The sequence below is a fragment of the Poecile atricapillus genome, chromosome 4 (assembly GCF_030490865.1).
Source record: "Poecile atricapillus isolate bPoeAtr1 chromosome 4, bPoeAtr1.hap1, whole genome shotgun sequence".
In the NCBI taxonomy this organism is placed as follows: domain Eukaryota; kingdom Metazoa; phylum Chordata; class Aves; order Passeriformes; family Paridae; genus Poecile; species Poecile atricapillus.
The window spans coordinates 64,507,310-64,531,982 of record NC_081252.1 but is presented as its reverse complement, the minus strand read 5'-3'; the positions used below and the strand labels follow the sequence as shown (position 1 = coordinate 64,531,982).

General features: G+C 37.5%; 1 protein-coding gene across 3 annotated transcripts in view; it reads right to left on the bottom strand.

Moving 5' to 3' along the window:
* Window positions 1-4,670: 4,670 nt before the first annotated feature.
* The window catches only part of WFS1 (wolframin ER transmembrane glycoprotein), a 33,408-nt gene continuing 13,405 nt past the window's right edge, over window positions 4,671-24,673 (bottom strand). For 2 of the 3 annotated variants that reach the window (XM_058838104.1, XM_058838103.1), the window contains exons 3-8: window positions 18,365-18,447; window positions 14,483-14,627; window positions 13,501-13,671; window positions 12,841-12,924; window positions 8,975-9,120; window positions 4,671-7,321 (exon numbers count right to left, since the gene is read on the bottom strand). In XM_058838104.1, the coding sequence (XP_058694087.1) occupies window positions 5,513-7,321; window positions 8,975-9,120; window positions 12,841-12,924; window positions 13,501-13,671; window positions 14,483-14,627; window positions 18,365-18,447 (2,438 nt within the window). In that variant the 3' untranslated portion in view covers window positions 4,671-5,512. The remainder of the gene's footprint in view (window positions 7,322-8,974; window positions 9,121-12,840; window positions 12,925-13,500; window positions 13,672-14,482; window positions 14,628-18,364; window positions 18,448-24,673) is intronic. The other variant, XM_058838105.1, reaches the window with a different exon arrangement.

Below are 24,673 nucleotides of genomic sequence, written 5' to 3'. Positions count from 1 at the left end.
CAATCTCCCTCCCACTGGAGAGCTCCTGTTGGCAATGGACCCACAATAAGAGAGACACCAGCATACTATGGCACTGGAGTGTGTACTTCTGCATATAAGCTGGGCCAGTTTTTATTACTGGTGGCACGTGGGAATGTTCAAAACTAATGGAATACAGTCTCCGTTACCAAGGGAGGCAAATCATTCCCCATCAAACTGGAGCTTCCACAAACCTTTGGGAGAAGCCCTCTCTTTTCTCTGTGTAGTGGGGACCTCCAGAAGGGAGGATGCAGGAGGCTGTGCATGTGCTGGTGCTGAGGACCCAGACAGACCCAACAGAGGATGTTGTTTTTGCTGCAGCTTGTGAAGCAAAGCAAGCCCTCTGAGCAGGTACTGCCATGTCTCCAGGTGTGCAGCCATCAGCCTCAGGCAGGCTGTTGATGTCTCGAATTCATGAATTACTGGTATTCTCACTGCCCTGGGAACAGGTCTTCCTTTTTCTGCAAGTATGGCCCACACTTTGGGTACAACTGCAGGAAAACATGCTTGTCCTTCAGCAAGTGGGAATGAGCCACAATGCACCAGACTTTCACTGCTCTATTTCACTTGTTGCAAAGTGAGACAGACAGCAAAGAAGGAATTCACATCTCAACTCACAGGTCATCTGAGAGGTGAGTTTGGGCTAAAAGAGTCTACCAGGTAGCAGAGGTGGGGGAGGGACACCTCCTGAGGGCCCCAAGGACAGGACAGCTCCAGGGACCACTTACCTGCCCAGGGTGTGGGCAAACTGAAGTGAAAGGAGATCATTCACCTGCTCACAGTGCAGGCAGGCTTCTTCTGCAGTGCCCCCTGGTACCACTGATAAGCTCAAACACGGCACAGGAATGGGTCTGGACAGACACATCCTTTTCAGAGGGTCCTACTTGGCTACATATACTTAGTTACTAACTGCAGTTTTTGACTGTGTAAAAGCTATTACTAATAAAAAAATCCCAAAACCAACCAACCAACAAAACCACAACAAACTAAAAACTCCACTAGCAGGAGGAAACCCTGCCCTGTGTGGCTGATGAGAACTCACCTGCTCAGTGCTCTTTTAATCACCCTGCTGCTCGCCATGTATGCACACACACACATACTTTTCAGAAGGATTGCAAAGATCCTCAGCTCCATCAGCAGCAGTTCAGCCCAGAGGAAACACCCCAACTAACTCAGCACTCAGATCATGATGTACAGTAAAAATCATTGCTTCTCATACAGATTTAAATGAAAACTTTTGTTAGATGAAAATGCTGAAATTTGTGTTTGAAGCTCCAATCTTAGAGAAGCTGCCTCATGTAGCTGTCAGTGGGCAGACACATATCTAATTTTCTTCCATACTCGTGTAAAGTATTTTTTAAAGGCAATAAGCAGTGTTTCTACGTTCCTGGTCTGCTTCAAAACTTGAAATTCAAGCTTAGTTAGAGGGGAGGAAAACATAAGTTTTCTCAGTGCTTAACATCCATCCTTAAGGGGAAGGTGACTCATCTTTTCTACATCAGGCTATGATTTATAAGAGGAACTGCAGGTTACTAATGATTTCTTTTTCTAGAGTAAAAGGTAGTTAAAGCTTTTGAGTTATAATATGAAAATAAATGAACCATCTTAATGCATATAAACAGTGATGTGATTTGGTGTTTGGTTCCCAGGAATCCTATCTGCACACAACACTTGTTTATATGTTGGTACCAGAACAGGCATGCTATCCCCTTACAAGCTGGCAAATTGCACCTAATTTTTGCTGCATGAATTAATATATTTCTAACTCATTGACATAGTTGTTGGTTTTCCTTCATATCCATCTGCTGTTCAAACAATCGCAGCTGTGAAGCTGAGGTTGGAGCACAGCTTTTCAACCTCCTTCAGCTGTTACTGGGTGTGAGCCTTATCCTGAGAGGCTGCAATGGGTTTCAAAAGTGCTGAAAAGGTGTTCACTATCTGGAAACGTCTTTTGCCTTTTCCAGTGGAAATAGAGAAGCCAGAAGGCAGATGAGCAGCTCAGTGTAAAATATAAGAAAGCACTACACTACCCCCACAGTAACACAGAAACACAGAATGGTTTGGGTTGGAAGGGACTGTCAACTCCTCTGCCATGGCCAGGACACCTTCACTAGACTGGATTGGTCAGAGCCCCATCCAGCCTGGCCTTAAATACCTCCAAGGATAGGGCAGCCACAGCATCTCTGGGCAACATTCTTATTACCCTGTGTTACAAAAAAATTGCAACGAGTTTCCAGTTAATAACAGCTATTTTACGGAACGTAAAAGATCCATTAGTTATAAGAAATAAAACCACATCTTAATTCCTACAGATCTACCAATTTTTTTTCTCTGGGAGAACAGGGCAAAACTCTGTATTCTTGCCTCCTGCAAGATGCTGTTAGTCATTACAGAGTGGGCTCTTAAGTTATTCAGAATATCTGTATGTGTTGTGCTGTTTTTCTGTGCTTATGGAAGAATGTACCAGTTTGAAGAACAAACAGTACTTTTTCATGTTACATTGAAGATGAAATTCAAATGAATATTTTTTTCTAAATTCTGTATATACTAAATTCTAAAACTGAACTTACAGAAGAACAGCTGAACCTAATTTAGAACTGTCAATAGCCATGTAATATCCTCCTCTTACATTAATTAATAGTAATTCAAAATACTGAATTACCAGCCTAGAGAAAGGGCACCTACCTTTGGAACTGTTTATAATTCATCATATATTGAAAACTGAGTAAGAAAATAATAAATGTAGGACTAATTGAATAATTAACAGCAGCTGCCAGGTTCTGTGCTGCTCCAAACTAGAAGATGGACTAGTTTGGAATATAGAGCTGTAGCAGGAATGGAACAAAGTTATTTTGTGCTCTGTTTGCTTGCAAGATGCAAAATAAATACAGGCACCCTTGGCAAAAACACCTTGATTATTAAATTCCAGCAATTTTGTGCTTGTCAGCTAAGATACACTTTAGAAAGAAAAGATTTTTTTGGTAAAGGTTTCAGAACACTGAATACTAGACTGATAAGACAAGGGGGTACCTAATCCATCATGCTACCATTAACGTATCCTCTTTTCCATAAAAATCTAAAAGCAACAAGGAGAAACACTTAAGGACTAGCATTAAAAAGCATTTTTAAATGTCTTACAGTAAAATTTTCTTCCTCTGTCCCTTGTGGTTGCACTGAAGAATTGAAAACATATGGAAAATGACCTTCAATGTGGTACTGTGCAAAATTTCCCACCTGTGCTGAAAAGAGGCACTTGAATAATAAAAGTATCCCCATCAATCCATCACTACAGAGCACATGAATTATTTTTCCTAGGATCTAGCTAATTCAGAGTTTGGCTTTGGGTTTTTCTTTTATTTGTGTGAGTGCATAAAGGGTAATTGTTTAACTTTGAATCTGACCCATATTGATACGAGTATTTTTCAAGGAGCTCTCCCCCTTCGAGGAACCAGAGATTTTTAGCTAATAATTCTAAATTTGCATATTTAGTAGCAGTTATATGCCAATATCCTCTAACAACTTCTGCAAAAAAGGCTGAAATACAAGTTTCAGAGTTACTATGATACAGATGGGAACTGAGGTAACAAGACTAAGCCTTTTGTCTCGTAAAAAGCAACTCATTCCAAAGAAATCAAGTACTCGTTCTCCTCTTGCAAAACTTCCCACATCTGACTTGAGTCACTTTTTCATTTTCAGGACATGTAACAACTCCTTCAAAATGTACCGCAGTAAGTCACTAAGTTGACATCCATACAAAGAGTAAAAGCTAAAAGGAGAAATTTTAACATTAGTTTTGAATCCCAAGACTGTTGCCTTTTTCCTCCTAACAAAGATAGAAGTTTCACAATTTTGTGTATGTAAGGGGAAAAAAGTTTAAAAAATTAAAATCTTTTGTGCTTAAATTTCAGAGCTAGGAAGAATGTTTGGGTATCTAAAGAGCCTATGGATGATCTGAAAAGGAGGAAAAAGGCCTAAGTTTGACTTATTTTCAGCCAAAATGGGCCTGGGTAAGGGAAGCTGTCACAACTTGCATTCACTTGCTATCTTATTCCTTTTCCCCAGGTTGAAACAGAGATAGCAAATTTTCAAAGCTAGAAGCACCCTGAAGATATGATTACTTCATAGATTTTCTGATGGGCTGAAGCATGACTCTGGGGCTTCTGCCGTGAGCACTGGCAGCACACCTACAGGTGCCTTTGGCAGCCTCCCTCCCAAACGCAGCTCTGCAGCCATTGCCTCACTGTCCCCAGAAGCCTGCCCTTCTCTATCAGGTTTTCATTGCTAGCCCTTCTCTCTGGTCCTGGTGATCACTGACACACAAAGGCAAAATGCATCTAAAGCCAGCTCAGTGGAGGAGTGAGGGAAATGGCAGGATGTATCTGTGATGTGCAGCCACAGTGGCCAGAAATGCTCCGAAGTCACAACAAAAGCAGGGGGAAGCACGATGTGTAGACTGCACAGCTACAAAAACTTCACATGGCACACCAGATTTCACTGCTGTTTTCAAAATCATCAAGTGCAACTTCAAGTATCTCACACCAGAGTATTTTAAACATTCTAAATCATACTTTTCAGTGAAAGTTGCTATCAGCACAACACAAACTGGTCACAACATCAAAGCATAATGAACAAATGTTGTACCCATTTAATTCGTTTGTATTTCATGTTTATTTGCAAAATACAAGTAATTAAACAAAAACTCTATTTCCACTTCCACTATAGACTTTTAGGGATATTTTCAGTTGCTGTAGCTTGTCCATTACTGGTACCATCTCAATACGAGCCTTGGTATTTGCCTTTCACACACCAGCATGGACTATACCTTAATGTAACCAATCAGAACAAATAGCAAATTTCATACACAATATTTAATGCAAAGTAGAAGCCTGGGGACTTTGTAAAACCTTGCTGGGGTGTGAAATGTTGTGCCCCTTCAAGAAACAGTGGTCACTATCTTCTGGACAAATAGTGAAACAGTGATTGCTGCACGCAAATATCACCAACAGGTACTGAGTCCAAGATCACTTTTCTCTAGAAAACACCAAATAAATACAAGCAATAAATGCAACAAAAGCTGTTGTCAGCTACCTATTCTAAACCATACCTGTGAAAATACAAATGGGCACAAAGTGAATACTTAAAAGAGTAAAGTGCTTTTAACGTTGAGCAAATGAATGCATCTAGTGTTGCACCACAGGCAATATATCCATTTTGGATGAAACAGTTTCCATGCAATTATTCAGCAGTGATCCCCTGCATTAGTTTGTAATATTAAAGTACTATATATTACTTCAGTCATACAGGGTTTAAGGTCAGGATACGGTGTGTACACTTGCAAAACTCAACCAGTGCTCTATATTAGCATACTTTTTGAGCATTGCTACAGCATGGTAGATTTTTGCTGTTTTTTTTTCTTTTCTCTGAAGAAGCCAAACCTTTGGTAGTGTAAATGCAGTGGACACTGAAAATACCACCGAAACAATATGTGAGCACATTATGCAGCTGACAGGAATGGGAAGAAGAAAAAATCAAAAGCAAATTTAATGGCTTTATGCACTGTGCTCCTCCAGTCCTGCTCTATTTTCACATGCCTCCCTGCAGGTAGGAGTTTAGACATGCAATTCAAGCAAGTGATTGCTTTCAGTTCAAAGACAGGCCATTTACTGCCAAGACGACCCTCCAGAATTGTGCTGAATTCAATTATACTCCCTTGCCTCAAGTTCAGCAACACTTTTTTAAACTCATTGCTTGCCTTCAGCACAATATCTTTGGTTATATCATCCTCCTCTATAGGCTTGCTTCCATTTTTGCTACTGAAAGGCATGCCCACAGTTATTTCAAATTTGTACCGATCAAACATTTTCATGTGGCATTTATGCTTTGTCAAAAACTTCAGACGACACAATTCTTCCTCCTCCAGTGTAACATTTTTGGGATCACAAAGAGGGTAGGTTTCACCATACAAGCATCTCATCCAATCGCCAATAAAAAACGGAAGCATATTTATTGCAGATTCTGCACTATTGTCGATTTCTGTCACACGCACGTATTTGAACCGCCCAGTCCATGTCACTCGGTGTCCTTCCAGGTGACTGCACAAAATCTGAGTACGTGCCATGTTAGTCTCCTTCCATGCCCGGGGTCCACAGAGGAAACCATACTGATTCCATGTCAGGGTGGAGTTGTAAACTTTCATTCCTTCAGATCGATACACATAGAACCAACAGAACAGCACTACAGCTGTAATCCACACCAGGATGAGTTTCACAATCGAGCTTCGAGTGAGCGATTTAACCACTTCAACTACAGAGAAGTTAACCTTTGTCCACCATCGAAAGAGCAAAGGAACAGCACATAAAACCAGGGTCACTACAATTTTCATGAGCTCCAAAGACAAAAACCACTTAATAAAGTGGACAAGACACATCAGTGCAATGCCTACACCCAGCACTGGGAGTGCAAAGAGGAACAGGAAGTAACCGATGGATGCACGAACGAGCCCAATGCCAGAGGACTCCTGCAGAATGACCACAGAGAGTTCACACCACATAAAGCACACCAGATATGGGACCAGGTAGCAGTAGGTGCCTTTAAAATTCCGTAGTTGGGCCATTCTAAAGAAAAGATAGAACAAGTACAAAAACAGAAGACATGGGATGCTTACATTGATCACAAAGAAATGGCCTACAGGCACTGTAAAGAAGGTTTTACCTAAGAATTTCAAGTAGCCAAAATTCCCAGGTAATACCTGCAGTAGGGATAAGCAACCAGCAGCTATCTCAGTCATTAATGCTCTTCGTGTGTAAGGTTCTGCACACGTGCTTAAACTCATGTAACTTGTCACTGTGAAGAAAACTGAGACAGTAGCTAACTCTGAGCATGGTATACAGTCTTTGCTTGCTATAGGAAAGGAAAAAATTACAAAGAATACTGATAGTAAAAAATAAATGTATGGTTCTAAGTGATTCCATCCGAAGTTCACCTCAGCTTGCTCAACATCTAGGTTTGGTTCAAAACGAAGCAGTAAGTCAGTCAAAGCACGGAAGTTTTCCCAAGCCTTACTGTCCTGAAAAACTTTCAGTGTGCAAATCACCATAGAAATGAAGGACAAATAGAATATGACTAATGGAATAACAAAGGCAAAAAATTCAATTGTCAGATTACTGATGATGAAGAAAAAGATGAGAGCATTGATATGGTGTGTTGGAACAATGGTAGACAGCCAATGCATTCCTGCCTTTGATGCAATATCTATAAGGTATTCTTTAATTTCCATAATGGCATGAAGTGGATATTTTACAACCTGGAAAAAGAGAAAGAAGCATTTTATTAAAGAGCAGTTTTGTATCTTTACATCACAGACATTCTGAGCTGAAGCAGTAGCAGCCAGTTGTCTAACCTCAGCTAACATGGAAAGATTTATATATCAGATCAATGTTGCCAATAAAATAAGATTACTGTGTCTGAGATTATTAGCTCCATTTTGATTAACTCAGACGAAGCTCAGAGCCAATTCTGATTTCAGGCAAGATGTATTTCATTACCTTTGACATATAATTAAATGGCTTCCTAGTCAAATATTCTGCTCTGCTAACTTCATACTGAAGATAAACTACATGGCTACAGCCCTGCACTATCTAAGTCATTACTTGAGCTCCAAGTACTATACTTTAAAGTGTGTAACTGCCACATTCTGCAAGGATTATGCTATACATTCTATATGTATATACATCCATATACACTGCAGGAAGTAGTGTCTATGATTCATATACACATACAGGAAGTCTTTACAGCTGTGGTTTTATCTTTAAACAATCCTTCACAAGCATCTAGGGATGCAGCTGTCAAAACCTATTTTGGAAGCAGCAGGAGTATGTTAAATTCAATTACTACACATTTACAGATTCTTTTAACTCCACAGCAGTAACTGTAGAGGATCTTAAAATTCTACCTATTTTATGTGGCATTTTCCAACACAGTCACTGGACAACAGAGAAACTGCTGGATTGAACACTCTCCCTATAACCAACCATACACTTAAGAAAAGAGCAATTAAAAGGTACTGGATTTTTCAAACACACATTCAAATATTACATAGGGACATTAGATGCTGCAATCAATCCTCCTTCCCCCTTAAAATAACAGTTTCTCTGTTTTCCCAGATCTTTTATCTTTATTAGTTCAAGGGGAAAAGCCAAGAATGTTCCAGCAAATACCTGTGGCACTGTGATGACCTGGGACAACACATGCCCCAGTGATTTGGGCAAAAGCTTCTTTATTTGTGAAGGCATCTCTGTTCTTCATAAACGCATCTCTATCAGACAATTAGCCATGCAAAAGCTTGTCGAGAGACACCTTTCACACCCCCTTTTTTCCCCACCCCTGCAATATGATAATGGACAAACAAAATTGCAGCAAAAAATGTCAGGTCAGCGGCCACACACTCCCTACCTCACCTAAAATTTATGCCAGTATTGAAGGCATGCACCTTAATTTTCCCTTCTTTCACTGTGTAGAGAAGTATCAGTGTAGAAGCTAACAGCAAGGTTCATCTTTTTTCAATTCAGTCATAACAGAACCTTTTCATGCTATGGATAATTTTTCCCACCTGCTTGCACCCCTGTTTGAATTAGAAAGATATGAAGCATATAACATTATTTATAATAAAAATAGGGCAGTGATGACAGGTACATTTTAATTCTCACTGAAGATATAATGAAGGTAGATTGATCTCTTACAGGGAAAATTGTCACTTTCTTTTAAATACATGACTCATATATACTAAACTTGAAACATACATATGAGGTCAAGTCCAAAAAGAAGTTACAGCAACAATTCTTGTACTGATCTATACAGACTAAACATCAGTATTGAGAGAGAAGTGCAAGTCACTCCTGTTTTGTCTGTGATGTTTAAGAGGCCATTCAACATAACCTGTTCCATATTGCCATTTTACCTTCAGTCGTAGGGGTAATTCTTCAGGACTCTTCCCTGCCAACTCATCATCATCTTCTTCCTGCATAATCAGGTTAGATGGGATGATTCCCTTTGCATACTTCTTGGTAATTTCAACAAAGTCATCCAAAGCAATAAATTTTTTAGCTAAAAAGAAAAAATGAAAATTTGGAATAAATATTATCACAACACTGTATTAATTATTAATTGGAATATTAATTTTCTTTCCTGCCAGAAACTAGTCTACAAAAACTGAACTACTGACAACACAGGCTTACCTTGCAGCTTGCCCTGAGATCTCTGCTGAAAACAATCTCCTTGTGCCAGCAATATGTATAATACTCTACATCTTGTCAGTAAGTTTATTATACTAATAAATAGCGTAACAGAGTGAATGAATATAGCTTATCTGCAAGTATTCCAAAGGAAAAAAAAAGACTACTGGAATAGTTCAGAGTTTTAAATCATAAACTATTGTATCTGCTTCAGAGAAATATTCAACAGCTGCCTTGGAAAGAAAGACTTGTACAGAAGCAGTAATGAATTATTTTTATGTCATCAACTGAAACACTGACTTCTGATTTGTCATTTAACAGTCATTTTTCTGAGTTCAGAAGTTACAGATGTATAATTATGGTAAATATTAAATTATTATATCTATGAGACTAAATATATATTACTTAGAGTATATTAATTTAATATACTATGTGGCTATACAAAGGGCCTCCTCGGAACTGTATTAAGTGTCTAAGTGTATCTAAAACAGCTACCAGCAATAAAACAGACCTTGCTCAGTTTACAAAGAGTCAAAATTCATCCCTCTGCCCTGGAAGATTCTTATCCACTCCTGTGAGCGTAAGCAAGGCATGAGGTTACTACTGAAAACTCTAGGGAAACAGCAGGACAAAAGATGATTCTTTTGTTTGAGCACTGGTTCAAACTCTTTGCACCCAATTCTCTACATTAGCATGGATTAACTAGTTTCTGTGGCAGACAAGCTTGATGCAGTTTGTAAAGTAGAATAATTAACAGCAATTTAGTTTTTCCATAAACTAAATCAAATTACATTGCTGTATACATGAAAGAATTGAATGACAAAAGTGTAACACATCTCCTACACAGTAAATTTAACTAGTTAGCTGATGCAAAGATATGAAAGCTGGCCTGCTTACTAGTTTGAGATTTTAAAGAGACAGATAACTACTTCATCAAACTCAAAATCAGAGCATTAATGGGTTTGGGCCCAGAAGATTTTTAATTTAAACATGCTACATTTATGGAAGCAACACATAAATAGCTCAGTATTTAATACTGAGAACACTGGAGATACAGAACAAAGTATTTGTCTCAAGATACATACTAGAGGAAGAGGAATGTTAAGAGTTCAACAGAAAATCAGCATTTTACAATCTATCTTTTGGTTTAATCTCACAATATGGATGCTGCCTTTGGCTTGGACTTTTTACCACTCCCCCTCCTCCATGCATGAACCCTTAAGTCCCACAAAACACCACCTGGCATGCCTCCCAAGAAACAAGAAAGGATTTATTTTTGCTAACTATTCCTATTCACAGAGCGTAAGGCAACTTTACTTTCATCAAGAAATCTGTGAGACTCTTTAGCTGTCTTGGTGGGCTTCAGACTAAGCCTAACACGAAAGGTGTGATCTAAATTTACTGCCTGATTGGGAAAAAATATACAATGCCGGAATAGTCTTATTTGTGTAGAATTGACAAGCAGACATGTTAGAACCTCACAAAAATACCTTAACAGCACTTTTACAGGATCATGTGACATCCTGAGAAGGAAGGAGTTATTAACTTACTATGTATAGTTGCAATGACATGCACCCTCTCAGGCACGCAACAACTGCCCATTGACAATGTCACCTCTAATTTTCTGTTTATGCCTCCATTAAGGACAACCCAGATCAGGTATCTGCAAACACATATATAGCTCAAAAATTATCTTCCAAGTATTGCCAATGTACTAACAATGAAAGAAGAATCGCCTTCTGGCAAGGTAAATGAAGAAACTCAGTGAGTCAGAGGAGTAAATGATGGAGAGTAACAGCTTTCTTATTCCTCCATGAAAAGGTAAAAGCTTTCTTCTAGAGAAGAGGTAACAGCTTAACTCCTACTTTAAGTGTTTGAAACTTTTCATTTTAAAATGTCATTAGTATTTTGTCACCTAAGTGCCTCTTAAATTGATATAAAAAGCATATTTTGTAGATTCTATTTTATTATTCATAGATTTTTTTTTCAATTTGGTTCTGACAAATTCCCCTGCCTCCCCCCTATCCACTCTAGGAAAAGAAAAATATTAACATCCACTTCTGGCTACACTTACGTATGGGTTCATTTACTGCCCTGCTATTTTTTCTGCAATTTAAGGCTTAAAAAACCAAAAATCATGTTTGCCAGTTCCTTTTCTGATAGCTCTCTGAATTACTGAAAAATCCAGAACAAAATGACTTGCTGTGCAGTCACTCAGTAGCAGCATAAGCCAGTTCACCTAAAGGGATGGAAAGAACCCCAATGCAACACAGCTCAAATGAACCCAAATACATTTGCATTATGATACAATGACTGGACAATGAAACTCAGTGGTGCCCTTGAAGGACTGTTTCTAGCTTGCCAGAAGTGGCAGCCAAGTCATAAAAACAGATGACATAGTCTCACAGAAGGTTTGATTGGACCACAAGCTTGCTTTCCAAAATATTGTTTTGGAAATCCCTTATTCATACACAGGCATGTGCCCCTCCTCCTCTTTTACTTCTGTCAAAGCTAATGAAAACCAAAATACTCCAGTCAGGAATGCTATTTTTCAAGTCACTTGTGTAATGAACTATCCTTGAAGGTAAGGGCCAAATTTACCTCATGAAATGTAAATCTAATCTTTCAAGGAGTTTAAACCTGCAAACCTCCAGATTTGACTTCCTATTCCATGTATGATATTATAGTTTCACATAATCTTATCTACAGATGTATTAGTAAATAATATGCTTTTTGACATTTAAAAGTGCTCTTCAAGTACTGATCTACACTGCACATGAACTGCTCCATATGACTTGGTACATTTTAAGAAACTGAGGTTTTCCTGACAATGAATAATTGAACCTTATGTTAAATACTCTTCTTGTAAAACTACACATGCTGCATTGTAGTGATTGATAATTCATTTTCTTAATACAACACTTTGACCATCCTCCTAAAAGCCCAAAAGCACATCAGCATTTCTTAGTTATGCTAGACTAAGGAAAACTTTCATTTCCAATCCCCACACACCACCAAACCTTCCAAAACTCACGGACTTAGGTCTACAAATCTGACCCTGTGTGTGTTAAGGGGTTTAATTCTTTGCAATACATGAACTAAGCTGCTGTAAATCATTAAATAAGTACCTTGGTGCATCTTTCCTAAATCATTCATTGAACAAATATGAAAATACAAATATTAATTATAAGGGAAGTCCAAATGAAAGCAAGTCAAATAGAATGAAGGATCTGCCTGCACTAAATTGGTGCATAATTCATTCCCTCACTGTAATCAGAAAACTTACTGCAGTTAGAACTAAAAAAAATAAATTGAAAGTGAAAATCTTCTTTGCTGAATAGACTTTTGTGTGCTGAAAGGGCAAGAATATAAAAATAACAAATGACATGCAAACTCCCTTTAGTAGTTGACTGTAATGGTGATGTCTTCTGTGAGGTCACATGCAGATCAGTTATTGGTTTTCCACACAGAATAAACTGACACTATCAGTTTACTGCAATCCTAACCTTCTATACATTCTTAGTCTGCCAGCACAAAATTGTTTACCAAAGCAAACTAGAAACTAAAACTGAAAGCAGCAGCATGCACTCACATTCACTGTTCACTAATCGCTCCAGCATCCTTCTCTGCTTCTGCACAGACTTAGGGACCGGGCCAGGCTGCTTCTCACCATCTGCTTCAATAAAAGAAGTTTATGGAAAGTCAAAGCAATCAGTTAAAGTGATCAACCAGTAACTGCAACATCTGAGGAATGGCAACTCCTCAAAGTAGGGAGAAGACAAACACATAAAAACAGATAGCAAGTGGCTATATAGTCTTCTATATTCCTTTTACTGTACTAGAAAAAGAAACAGCTACATTTAGTGCTGTAGTGGCTGAATGTCTTGAAGACTGAATCTGTAAATTTTAACATCTAGTGACCTATCACCAGGATGACTGTTAGAGGGAAAAAAAAAAAAATCAAAGCCATAAAATACCTATTTTCCAAAGACAGTGAGTGCTAAATAAAGACATTTTAAATAAATGGTCACTTAAACAAGTGTTTAACTGACCTACAACCTACAGCAAGTGTTGGTCCAGAGAGCATAGTTATTAAAAGAGGGCTAGTCATTGAGAGTTACATTATCTTAAGTAGATTGTACACTTACTATTATCTCATTCCTGATTGTTCATAAAGCCCTTTAGGTTTCTAGCTGTACTGTGCCCATAGGTCTGTATTTTAGCAGTACCATAAATCAGTTCTTGAACAAACCTTCATTGTCAACTTGCCCAACATTCTCCAGCAGTTCAGAAACCTCTAATTGCTTCTTCTTCTTTGGATTTAATTTCCAATACATGACCAAGGCAGCTTTTCGCACAGCTCTCTCCAAGTCAGTCTCAGATGACAACTTTTTCACTTCTTCCTCATTCTCAGAAGTTATGCCTCAAGAAAAGAAAAAATACATTACACACTTATCCCACACCCATGCAGAAACAGATTAGATAGATTTGCTCACAATTTTTTGCAGTTTAGTCTGAAACTTCTCAAGTTTCAGTCACATTCTGATCACCTAAGTAAATTACTCAAATGCCTTCTATGTCCCTTGCTTATCAAAATCTAATCACATTGCTTAGGTTTAAATTGTACTTCAAAGCTGTGCAAGACATGCATTATACTATGTCTTGTTTCAACTTTTGAAGCACAGTGGATCAGGCAAAAGGTAGTGCAGACAGGCATGGGTGACATGCAAAGGCACCAAGAACTGAGTAAAAGTTGTTCTTCTTTTTTGCTTTGTTGGGGCTTTTTTCCCCTTGTAAGAGTTCATATAATTGGTGGGCGAGAAGAGACCATTCCAAGCATGGAGGAAGACAAGAATGTTAAAGTGAGAGAAGATAGTGAACAAGACCAATTAGAAGAGAGGCTGGAGAGGGGCAAAAGTATGAAACAGCAGATATGTAGGTGGTGTGTGGTTATTTATGTTCTTCAGAGTCAAAGAAAAGAAGTTTCCATGAAAGGTGAGGATGAACAGAACACGCATGGATTTTATAAAGAAATTCAAGGAAATAACTAATAAAAATGCTTTAATAAGCAGTGTTGGTAATTAGTGCTCTTTAAATTACCTGTTGGAACAGTCTGTTAGCAGCTATTCACGCAATTTTGCCATGATCATTTGAACTTTTCAGAGTTCAAATGAGTATAATATTGCTTCAGATAATGTGGGAATTGGAAGCAGGATGCCTCAGAGAACCCATACCTCTTCTGTCTGCCAGGCATTTACGCAAGAGTTTGACAGCTTCTCTTCGACCTTGCTTAGCAGCAAGGATGAACCAATCAACTGCACTGCAGTTGTTAAGTTCTTCATCCTCCTCTTCTGCTAATCTCAAGAAGTGCTTCCCCACCTATAATAAATAGGAAACAAAATTCCTTCAATTACTGAAACATACTCCCCTTTGTCTCTATGTCTTTCTTCTTCCCTCCCCCCCCCTGGAACTCAGCTAAGATAAATTCTCTCTGAACAAAAGGTCAAAACATTTGCTCCTAGCACTAAAGAACATAGTTGTAAGCTGATCTTCTGACTGGAAAGATCTGGAAGAACTGGAAGCAAGAACGAATTGCAGCACATTTGGCCAAGTCAGTGAATCAGTTGCTGTCAGTGTTCAGGAATCTGGCAGAATCAGGTGAAGCTCATGGTGTTAGAAGTTTTCTTGAATTCTTTTCCTCCTACAATGACCAGACAATACTGCTAACTTCATTTTAGAGACAGAAAAGGTAAATGTAATATAATCTGGTGCCAGTGACAATCGGGAACTCAGATGAAGCTACTGACAAGGCCTTGACATGGAAACAGGCTTCAAGAAGGACAATCCCTGACTCACACCAGTTCAGTCACGGAAGATCAAAGCAAACTCATGATTATTTGGTGAATGGAATAAAACTAATACTGTTTAAGCATCAAGCAAATTCAGTAAAAAAGCTTAGAAAAATTCTCCTATTCAGGATTACAGAAATTACCAAGCAGTTGTCCATGTTACTGTTTTACAGGTAAGAAAAAAAACACCAGCTTTTTTCTTCCTTCTAAAAATCAAAATATATGAAAATACCAGAAAATATATTTATCAGTATGAAACACTTCTGATTATCACAAGACAAGGCAATAAAAAGTTAAATGGCAGAAAATGACCAGAACTACTGGATATTTTATCTGCATACCTTGAGAATCTGGGAAATGTTTTTGCTTGGCTCACTGCACTCTCTCCCTAATGTTACTTCAGCTACATTTAAGAAGTAATTAATGCAATACCTTAATAGCTTTTTATATTCACAGTATTATCTGCTGGAACAAAAAACCCTGTTTGAAAGGTTCTCTGAAACTTTCATTTGTTACTGCCACTAAAGGTGACTAAAGAAATACTGTTGAAAGATTAATAAATCACATTACCCTTACATAGATTAAATGCACTGATATAATCAGAAAGGTCTTTCTTAACCAGTAAAGGTTAATTTTCCAGCCATTTAACTGGTTTCATATACTTCAGTGAGCACTTCAAGAACTTCCACACAGAGAGTTATTGGGTAGACATTAAACCCATAGCACATAGAGTGAAGCTATCCAAAACCATACAGAGATAAGGAGAAAATTTGACTAGATAACCCAAACACTAATTACAAAGTCATGCCAGAGTTCCATGGGAAGAACACACCAAGAACAGAGGTTATGAGACAAAAAAAAAAAAATTAAATTTCAGCAATTGCATGGTAATCTATCACTCAACTGCAGATGTACCTACAGCTATTTATTTCAGAAAGGAATTGCTTGAACAAATTACACAGCAAATAACATCCATCTGACAGGAACAGCTGTTTCTTAAGCATGTTTATATTTATAGCTGTTGAGATTTTGAGCAAAGCTTAAAGAGTAGCAGCACTTAATCACGCAGCTCTTAAGTTTCTAAGGATCTCTTGGACATAGAAACACATATTGCAACATCAACTAACAGATCATGGGACTAGTCATAGCACAAAAGGCTACCGCACAAGCAAAATGATAGCATAACCTCTTTTATGACTCATCTGATTTTTGCCTTGTCTGTGGTTTTAACATCAAAGTTCATACATCAAACCACCTGAAAATGGCTGCAAAGCTCTGGCCTGTAGCAGTCAAAGGAAGAAGAATGGATAGGAAAAGGTGTTAACCTCAAATGTGTCATTTAAGCAGTCTGGGGTTCTCTCTTTCTCATGAGCTAAAAGTGTGAAATAAACCCATATTTGGTAACATCTTAACACAGACCCTCACCCTGTACTTCTCTATAGGCTGTTCCCATCTCTGGCTTTGTTAAGTGGGTTGGTCATGTCAAGCAGTCCCCTTGCAGACATCCACTGTTTAAAGACATAGAACTGCCTTTTCTCCATTACAGAATTCCAGCTGTGGGTGTTTCATTATGTAACTGCCATACAGTTATTTCTCGATTAAAAAGTACATGTATTTAAGTTAGAGTAATACATGTTGACAGCCACTCAGAGTGCATTTATTTCCATAGTCATTGCAGAATTATTTTTGAATAAACACAGAGTAAAAAAATAACTACAACCCATTGAACCAGCTGATTTCTAGTGTTTGACTTTGTAAATGTTAACAAACAGCACAAAAGTGGCATCTCAGCTTCTTATTCATACTCCTACAAATGTGAGAAATAAAAATACAATTTTGTAATTGATTCTAAAGGAATGTATTCAACCATAGAGAAGAAATAAGTTTATTTTCAGGATTTAAAAACTAAAAGCTAATTCTCTCTCCACAAGTAATAAGAAATGTGACTACATGAAGAAGAAATTACTGTATTTTGGGCTCCATTTTACGCAGTCAATTCATCCTGCGTGCACACTGAAGCAAAACTGTATGCTTTTTATTATAAGAATCCTATTATTTTGTGGGAACAGAACATGTACACAGTTAAAGAGATAATGGTGAAATTAATAGCAAAGGAGAAAAACCCCCATAATTTTTATACATATGTATGCATCACAGACTTAGTATTTCTGAGTATTCGTACTCAACTGGAAATTATATCCTGAAAGAATATTATGGACTTTGCTTTCTTCTGTGTGGAGGAATAGAGCCAAAAGATGAATTTACAGCAATGATTCCCTCAAGGATAATGTTTCATCCTCCACAAAGCTACCAGCTGTTTCAAAGTGAGGAATTTGTTACTATCTCAGGTTACAACTCCAAGGTCAGCCTGTCCCTCAAACAAGTTGAGATGGAATGGGGAACAAGCACTGCCTTTTTTTTTTTTTTTTGCTAGCTTTAAAAGATTTACTTTCCCATCCCTACCTCTGATTTTTATTTACAATAGGAGTGGTGATCCTTGGGGAAAAATCCAAACCACCAATGAGCCTGTAGGAGACTGCAACCACTGCCATTTGGCATCAAAGCTGAATTTGGAAAACAATGCTCAAGTAAAACACTAACTAAGTTTAACACAAATTAAAACCCTTCTATACAATTTTAAGATATTTATACCACTACACCAAGTGATGGAATGCAGTGGAAAACTGGTATAATTTTTCTAAAACCTAAGGGAAAACCTGAAGTGCTAACAAATGCAGGACAGAACTGATATTATTAATTCAATTTTATCTGCCATTAAATAAGTAAACACAGCTAGTTTCAATAAATGAGTGGCTTCTTTTCTAAAATGTGTAATTCAACAGAGAAATGGTATATGAGGAAAATATCAGCAACCAACCTCTGTCCCTGCTAAAGCACCTCAATGGTGTTCAGTTTCCTCCAGAGTCCAGCCTAAGAGCCCTGGTATATTTTTGTACACTGTAGTGCTGAACCAATAGCATTCAGCAGTCCCTATCTGCACAGCTCCACACATGCTTCTTTAAAAAGAAGAAAAGCAAAATCAGTTCTGTACCTTTTCCTTGCTAAAGAGTTGGACCTGAAGCCACTCACTCTCAAGGAAGCAGCATTTCTCAAGGCAGAGAAACTATATGGCATCACCTTTCTTTGAATAGTTTAGCATCTAAACAGACACATTTCAGCTGAGAAAGAAATAATAATTCTGCAGCAGGCAGTGCTATTTTTGGAATTAAGAGCAAACAAGACCAGACAAAAACCATATAAAATTACCTCTGTTTGTGCTTTTGGCTCTCCAGCTTTGGCCCTCTCAAGCAGTTCTTCAAAGAGCACTTCAGCTTCTTCCTTCATGCCCTCTGTAAATTAGATAAAGAAAATAATTTACTAGCTATAGTTTAAAGTATTTTAAAAATCATTGCTGTATGTGGTTGAAGAATTAAATGATCATAACAAAAAAATCCAACACAAGGGTTTTGCAAGAACAGTGGGAATTAACTTATTACAATACTGACTCTCCATCTCAGTACTGTACTTCAGCATATTTACCCTTGTTATTTGGTACATGCCACAGGATGCCACAGTTTACAGTTTCTCATTTACTTCCACAAAATTAATTTCTCAATGGAATATTCATTACAATAAATATGAGCACATGTGGAACATGTCAGCTTTTGTACTATTACTATTCTTTTCTTGATATCACTTCAGTCTTTCATCTGTCAATCTCTTTATTTATCACTGAAACCTTTTCTAGGACTTTGAAAAAATAATCAGCCTTTAAAACAGTCTATTTGAAAGCTCAGTCCCTCAGTCTCTGGAGCATACAGAAACTAACAACAATTACACTTGCTAAACCTTGGGTTTTTTTCATTTTACTCCACACTCCACCTTATATTTTTCTTCTTTCTCATCTACTGAACATATACAGACTTAAACAACTGGTTTTCTTCAAAAGCATCATACTGCTCCACCAGTCAATCCTAAAGAAAAACTCGAGCTTTATCTGATATCCAGTGTTTATAAACAATATCATGCTGCATGCTACTTGATGAATAAAGAATTAGTTAATATCAAAGCTGATGAAGATCAGGACTGCTACTCTTCTATGAGATGACTTCTCATAAATTAGTTTGGAAAATTTTTAAAGAAAAAAACAATACAACTTGTATGTTTTAAGTTGGGTAAGAACAGACAACTGACCACTGACTCCGAGTTACAGCTTTACTAACCAATCAATCTAAAATTATACTTAGAAAGGTAGACCCAAATTCTACACTAAGAGCCAAAGTCTGACACCTATTGACCACATTACCCCACACAAACACCCTGTGACACTTTGTATCTACATCCTGAGGGCAGTGGCATCATTCCAAGTGTACTTGGGAAGCAGTTTCCAGGTGTAGGAAACTGACTTTCAGGCATCCACTCCAAGTCACAGCGCCTACCTGAGTGGGGCAGCAGCAATGCGAGAAGCAGCTCAGCAGCCCTGCCAGCTGAGGGCCCGGCACTATCAGCTCTTCTTCAGAAGATGGCAGGAAGGAAGAAATAAACCCCATTCCACATGATCTCCCAAGGAACAGGGTTACTTACATTCTTTAACATCCCTGGCACTGGGACCATTTTCAAAAAAGAACAGGCTACGCAAGCCAACACTTTCATTAAAATGGATGTATTTAATAAGGGCAAACCATGAAGTAAGATTTCTTCCTCACCATGCCACAGTTTTGTCTGCCAAGTTCCACTTGGAAAAGTTCTAATGCCAGATTATAACATGTTGTCTGGCTAAAAAAGGTACATGATGAAAAATAATTTTAATGTAGTACTTAGTCTTTTCAAAAAGCTGTAGAAATATTATTGTAAAATAGGCAAACAGCATCCCAGCAAAATTAACTACCTAATCTCCTTGCCCTGATATATAACCAACATAATTTAACTCTAAACAACTCAACAGCCTGTTTTCCAGATGGCACCATTAACACCAGCAAACATCATTCAGGGGCTCTCTGCTAACAATAAACAGGAAGTTACAGGGAAAGTGCATATTGTTTCAAAGAAGTGAAGTATTTATCTACCTACCCTACTCAAATGAAACAAGCTGGGCAAGGCAGTACTTCTCCTTTTCCTCCTGTGCTTTCAAATTCATTAAGCCCTTCTGCATAAAAATTAGGAATGCCTTTTGTTTTTTCTGTTCAGGATTTTCTACATGTTGAGAACACCACAGATATTTCAGTGATGCTCTGGATAATACAGGAGGCACCATTCATAAGTCAGTGTTAAATAATTAAGTGGAATTTACACACAGAAGAAAAACAACAAACTACAGAAAGCAGTTTGCTAAACTGATAAAAAACCTAATAAGAAAGGCAGTTCTCTGGCAGCTTGTATATCAAAGTCTCTTCCTTTCCATCCTTATGTGTGCCTCCACTTGGCACACACAAGAGCATTGCACAGCTCTGACCCTTTTTAGCTCTTCTTGCTCAGGAGAATGTGTTAGATAAGAAAATGTACTTCAGTAGGAAACTGAAATGGGTATATTTTACAACACCAGGTTATAGTTACTTTATTGTATTACACTGCAGATTAACATGTACATAATGGTATTTGCAAAGATGGGGGAAGAAAAAAAGCAAAATTAAAATCGTGCAGACTTATGGTGAACTACCTCCTTCAATGAGAAAAAAACAATGGTGTTATTGCAGTAAACTTGTTGAAATGTTTGTGCTAGAAGAGCTGACTGCCAGGGGAAAGAAACACTTTCTGTGGTTATTTTCAACCTACTGCCCAATCCCTCCCACCCAGTTATCAATTCTATGTACTTGCACATGTGATCTATGAATATAAATAACAGATAGTTAATTAAAAATATGCCTGTAGGTTGTTTCTGTAGTTGTAGGGTAAAGGTGGAGGAACAGGTTGTGGAGATAAAATTTAGAGTATCTTAGTATATACAGTTCTTGTAACCAGCAATATTTTTCCTTTGCTTAAAAGATAACCAAGAGGATAATTAAACAGGTCAAGCATGAAATGACTCATGGCAGCCATTATCAATCTACTTTTTCATAAGATATATAGGTCAGTCTCTGAAGGTACAAGGTCCAAAATGCAATCAAGGTGTGTTTTAGAACAAGGATGGCCAACACATTCTTTCAATTTAGCTCAACATTGAACAAACAACTATACAGGAAAATACCCATCCCCCATAACAATACCATAAGAAGTGATGACTGTAACTTATCACCCTTGTTCTTAAGTGTGTTTTTAGTCAGAAAATGTCTTGATGCGTATTCCTCCCACATAAGAGTATTGCAATGGAAATGCTGTCACTGGAAGCTTTTATTTTCCAGCTTTGCTAAAAACTTGTGCCTTTTTAATGTCAAATTTTACTCTGTCTTGAATATAAAAATTTCCAAAAGACAGGAACACTCATTTTGCAATACTTCATGTATCTTTTATGACAATTAAAATAGACTTCTCTAGCTGTTTTGTGTCAAGTGTGTTAATACAAGCCAATGAAGTCTATCAGTTATCCAAGGCTCACAAGCACCACAGTCATTCAAACGCAAGCAGGCAAGAGAAAGTACAGAAGTTTAAGATAGCACCTAGCATTCACAAAAGAAATTAAGATCAGGGATGTAGAAGTGTGGTTAGTACTTAATATTTGCTGTAGTTCCAACTCCACCACCAAGAACCTCAAGAATGTGTAAAGCTTAGTTCATCATCAAACTGCTCTATAATTCAGTTCCCAACATAGTTAATTCTCCCTTCCCAGAGACAGATCATTCAACACAAATTAGTTAATGGGTATTGTAACAATAACGTTATTAATAAAATTTTAGTGGTTTTGCTTTTTTTATTCTGTGTGATAACGTCTTAGGTTTAAGATATGAAATTACACTGCTTTAATTTTTCCCAGTTTCACTAAAAAAAATAAAAAAAAATTATTTGTGATCTGCAAAGTATGATGCAGATGCATTTCTGACTTTGCTGCATTTATGTTGTCATACTGGAGAAAGCATTTAAACTTTCAAAGGCCCACAAAAATATCCAATTTTGATATTGAACAGGTTAAAGCTGTCTCTAAAAACCCATTTTATGAAAGCATTTTTAAAAAAAAACTCATTACAACAAAACAGATCATTACATAAAGACCTGTATACATCTCACAGTTATACAGCATTCAGAAGAAGACTAAGCTAAAACTACCTGTTATTAAGTAATAGACTTCAATGGTACTGGCCAAACATGACTATAGAGTAATTTCTGTTTTCCTAGTAAAAAGTATGTTTTACACCTCCAGGGAAAATACTCAGAATATAAAAGTCTAAACACAAGTGTTTATGTAGGGAAGTTGCACGCAGGCTGATAAAAACTAAACACAAGTACTTACTTTTTGAAGCTTTACACATTACTTGGCACACTGGCCATATAAAGTAAGAATCCAGCTTTGTTGCTATAAGCTCAAATGGGAATTTAGCATTCATTCTGTCACAGGCAGGCACTTTTACTACTTCTGTTAGGCTTTGATCAAAAATAGGAAATATTTAAAAAGGAAACACTTCAGTTTCTCAAATACTTTGCTGGGATGCAATTATTGCCCCTTACCTCTGAAATTTAGCTATTAAATTGATAAAAAGGCAGTCAATCCACAGTAGAGGATTAGTCTAAGTGAGACTGTAAGAAACTAATGCTTAAAATTTTAAATTATAAAAGGAAAATGCCATTATAGGTTAAAGATTAAATAACATATCTAAACCTCATCTTTGGACTACACTGAAAACCAAAACCCAACAAACTCTTCAACATTCATACAAGGTTTTGAAGATTGTGAATTTACACAATCTTGGTAAGAAATATGTTTAAAAAAATATGTTCAACTTTAAAGACAAAGTAAACTAGGGTTGTCACAAGATTTCCTTCCCAGTGTTCTAGCACAAATCAGTAATAGATGCAATAGATTCCCAGCCCTTTTAATACCCTTAACATACACAACTGAATCACATCACGTGAGCATCACTGTAGTTGGCTGACTTGTGGCAAAGTGTCTGATCACATATTTAGCAAAAATGTTTTACACACATTTTAGACAAACCCTGCTTCCAAAACTTCAGCATTTTAAGTGACATTGCGTATGACACTTCCATTCTGGAATTCTGAAATCTTCAAAGGCACATAATAGTCTTTTCACATAAAGGAAGATTTTTAGTTGTGTATATATGCACACAAAGTGGATCACATACACACACCCATCACATAGAACACCCTCAATTTTCTCAGTGCTCTTCTAACCACTAGGAATCACTGCCTCCCTTCAAAAAAATCTACTGAAGTTATTTCAGGCAGAAAGGATCAATAGAGTGCATGCTGAATAATAGAAGTGTTTGTAGATTTACTTTCCTACCAACACAAACACATTAAAGCTCTCAGCAGTGGGTTTACTCAGCTCAAGGCAGTTTTAGCCCCTTGCCTGCTAATATCACCCCTGGTCAAGTGCACACAGCTTTCTTCTTAGGTCACAGCTACAGCACCTGAATTCCAGAGGTGCTGTAGCAAGAGGACAAAGAGCATGAACAGGGAATAACAAAGGAAAAAAAAAAAAGATATTTTAAAGGATCACAATTTCTTGTGCCTTTTGATCTTCAGATTTTATATGTTCACACAGTTATTGGAGGCTGGCCCCATGACAGTCATACGATCATGCACAACAAATAATTTTTAAAACAAACACAAGCTAGGGACTTCTAAGTGTTTTCAGTGAAAAGGTGAAAACCTAGTGAGAACAGGATAAAAGGAAAACTGAAAGCACTTTCTCAGACAGGAAGCAACAACGAAGCATTCATACAAAATATGTAAGTTTAAAAGAAATTACAGGTTTTACAAGTGAATATTAAAGCCCTTGGAAACTCTACTGAACAAAAGATTCATGCATTAAGCAACACCCACTAAGAGTATGAAGGAAACTGGTATGGCACACACACACTATATGATCAAGACTTCATGCATTCATTTGCGCTCCAAAAAAGAAGTGACAGGAATGTGCAGTAGGAGGAGGATAAAACCCATGTGCTGGGGAGAAAAAAGGATCCGAGATGACAGGATATAAAACAAGATTTCTGGATTAGCCTTCCCATTTTATAGTACAGGAAATATTCCTGAAGTGACTGAAAACAGTCAGGAACAGCTAAGCATATGCAGAGCAAAATATTATGTTCAGTCCTACCCAGTGGGAACACACCTCCAAGTTCACTGAGCACACACCTAGAAAAAATACATACCATTCTCACTATTCCATGAGAAGATCTAACAGTTGATGCAGGTGAAATTTTTATCAAGGTGCCCTAGCAAAGTGAGCCAAGCAAAGGTAAGTAGGCAGTCTTCCAAATGATCTTATAAATTTTAGTTTTAGGTATAGAGTTTTTAATGTAGTTTCCTTAATCTTTTGTTTAAATAAATGTCAGTGTGACTAAGACACACTGACAAAAGACCGAGCAGCAAAAAAGGCCAGAAAGCAACAATAATGACCTCAACTACATCCCAGAAAATTATACATTCAAACCCACGATATGATCTTAAATACATTTAATA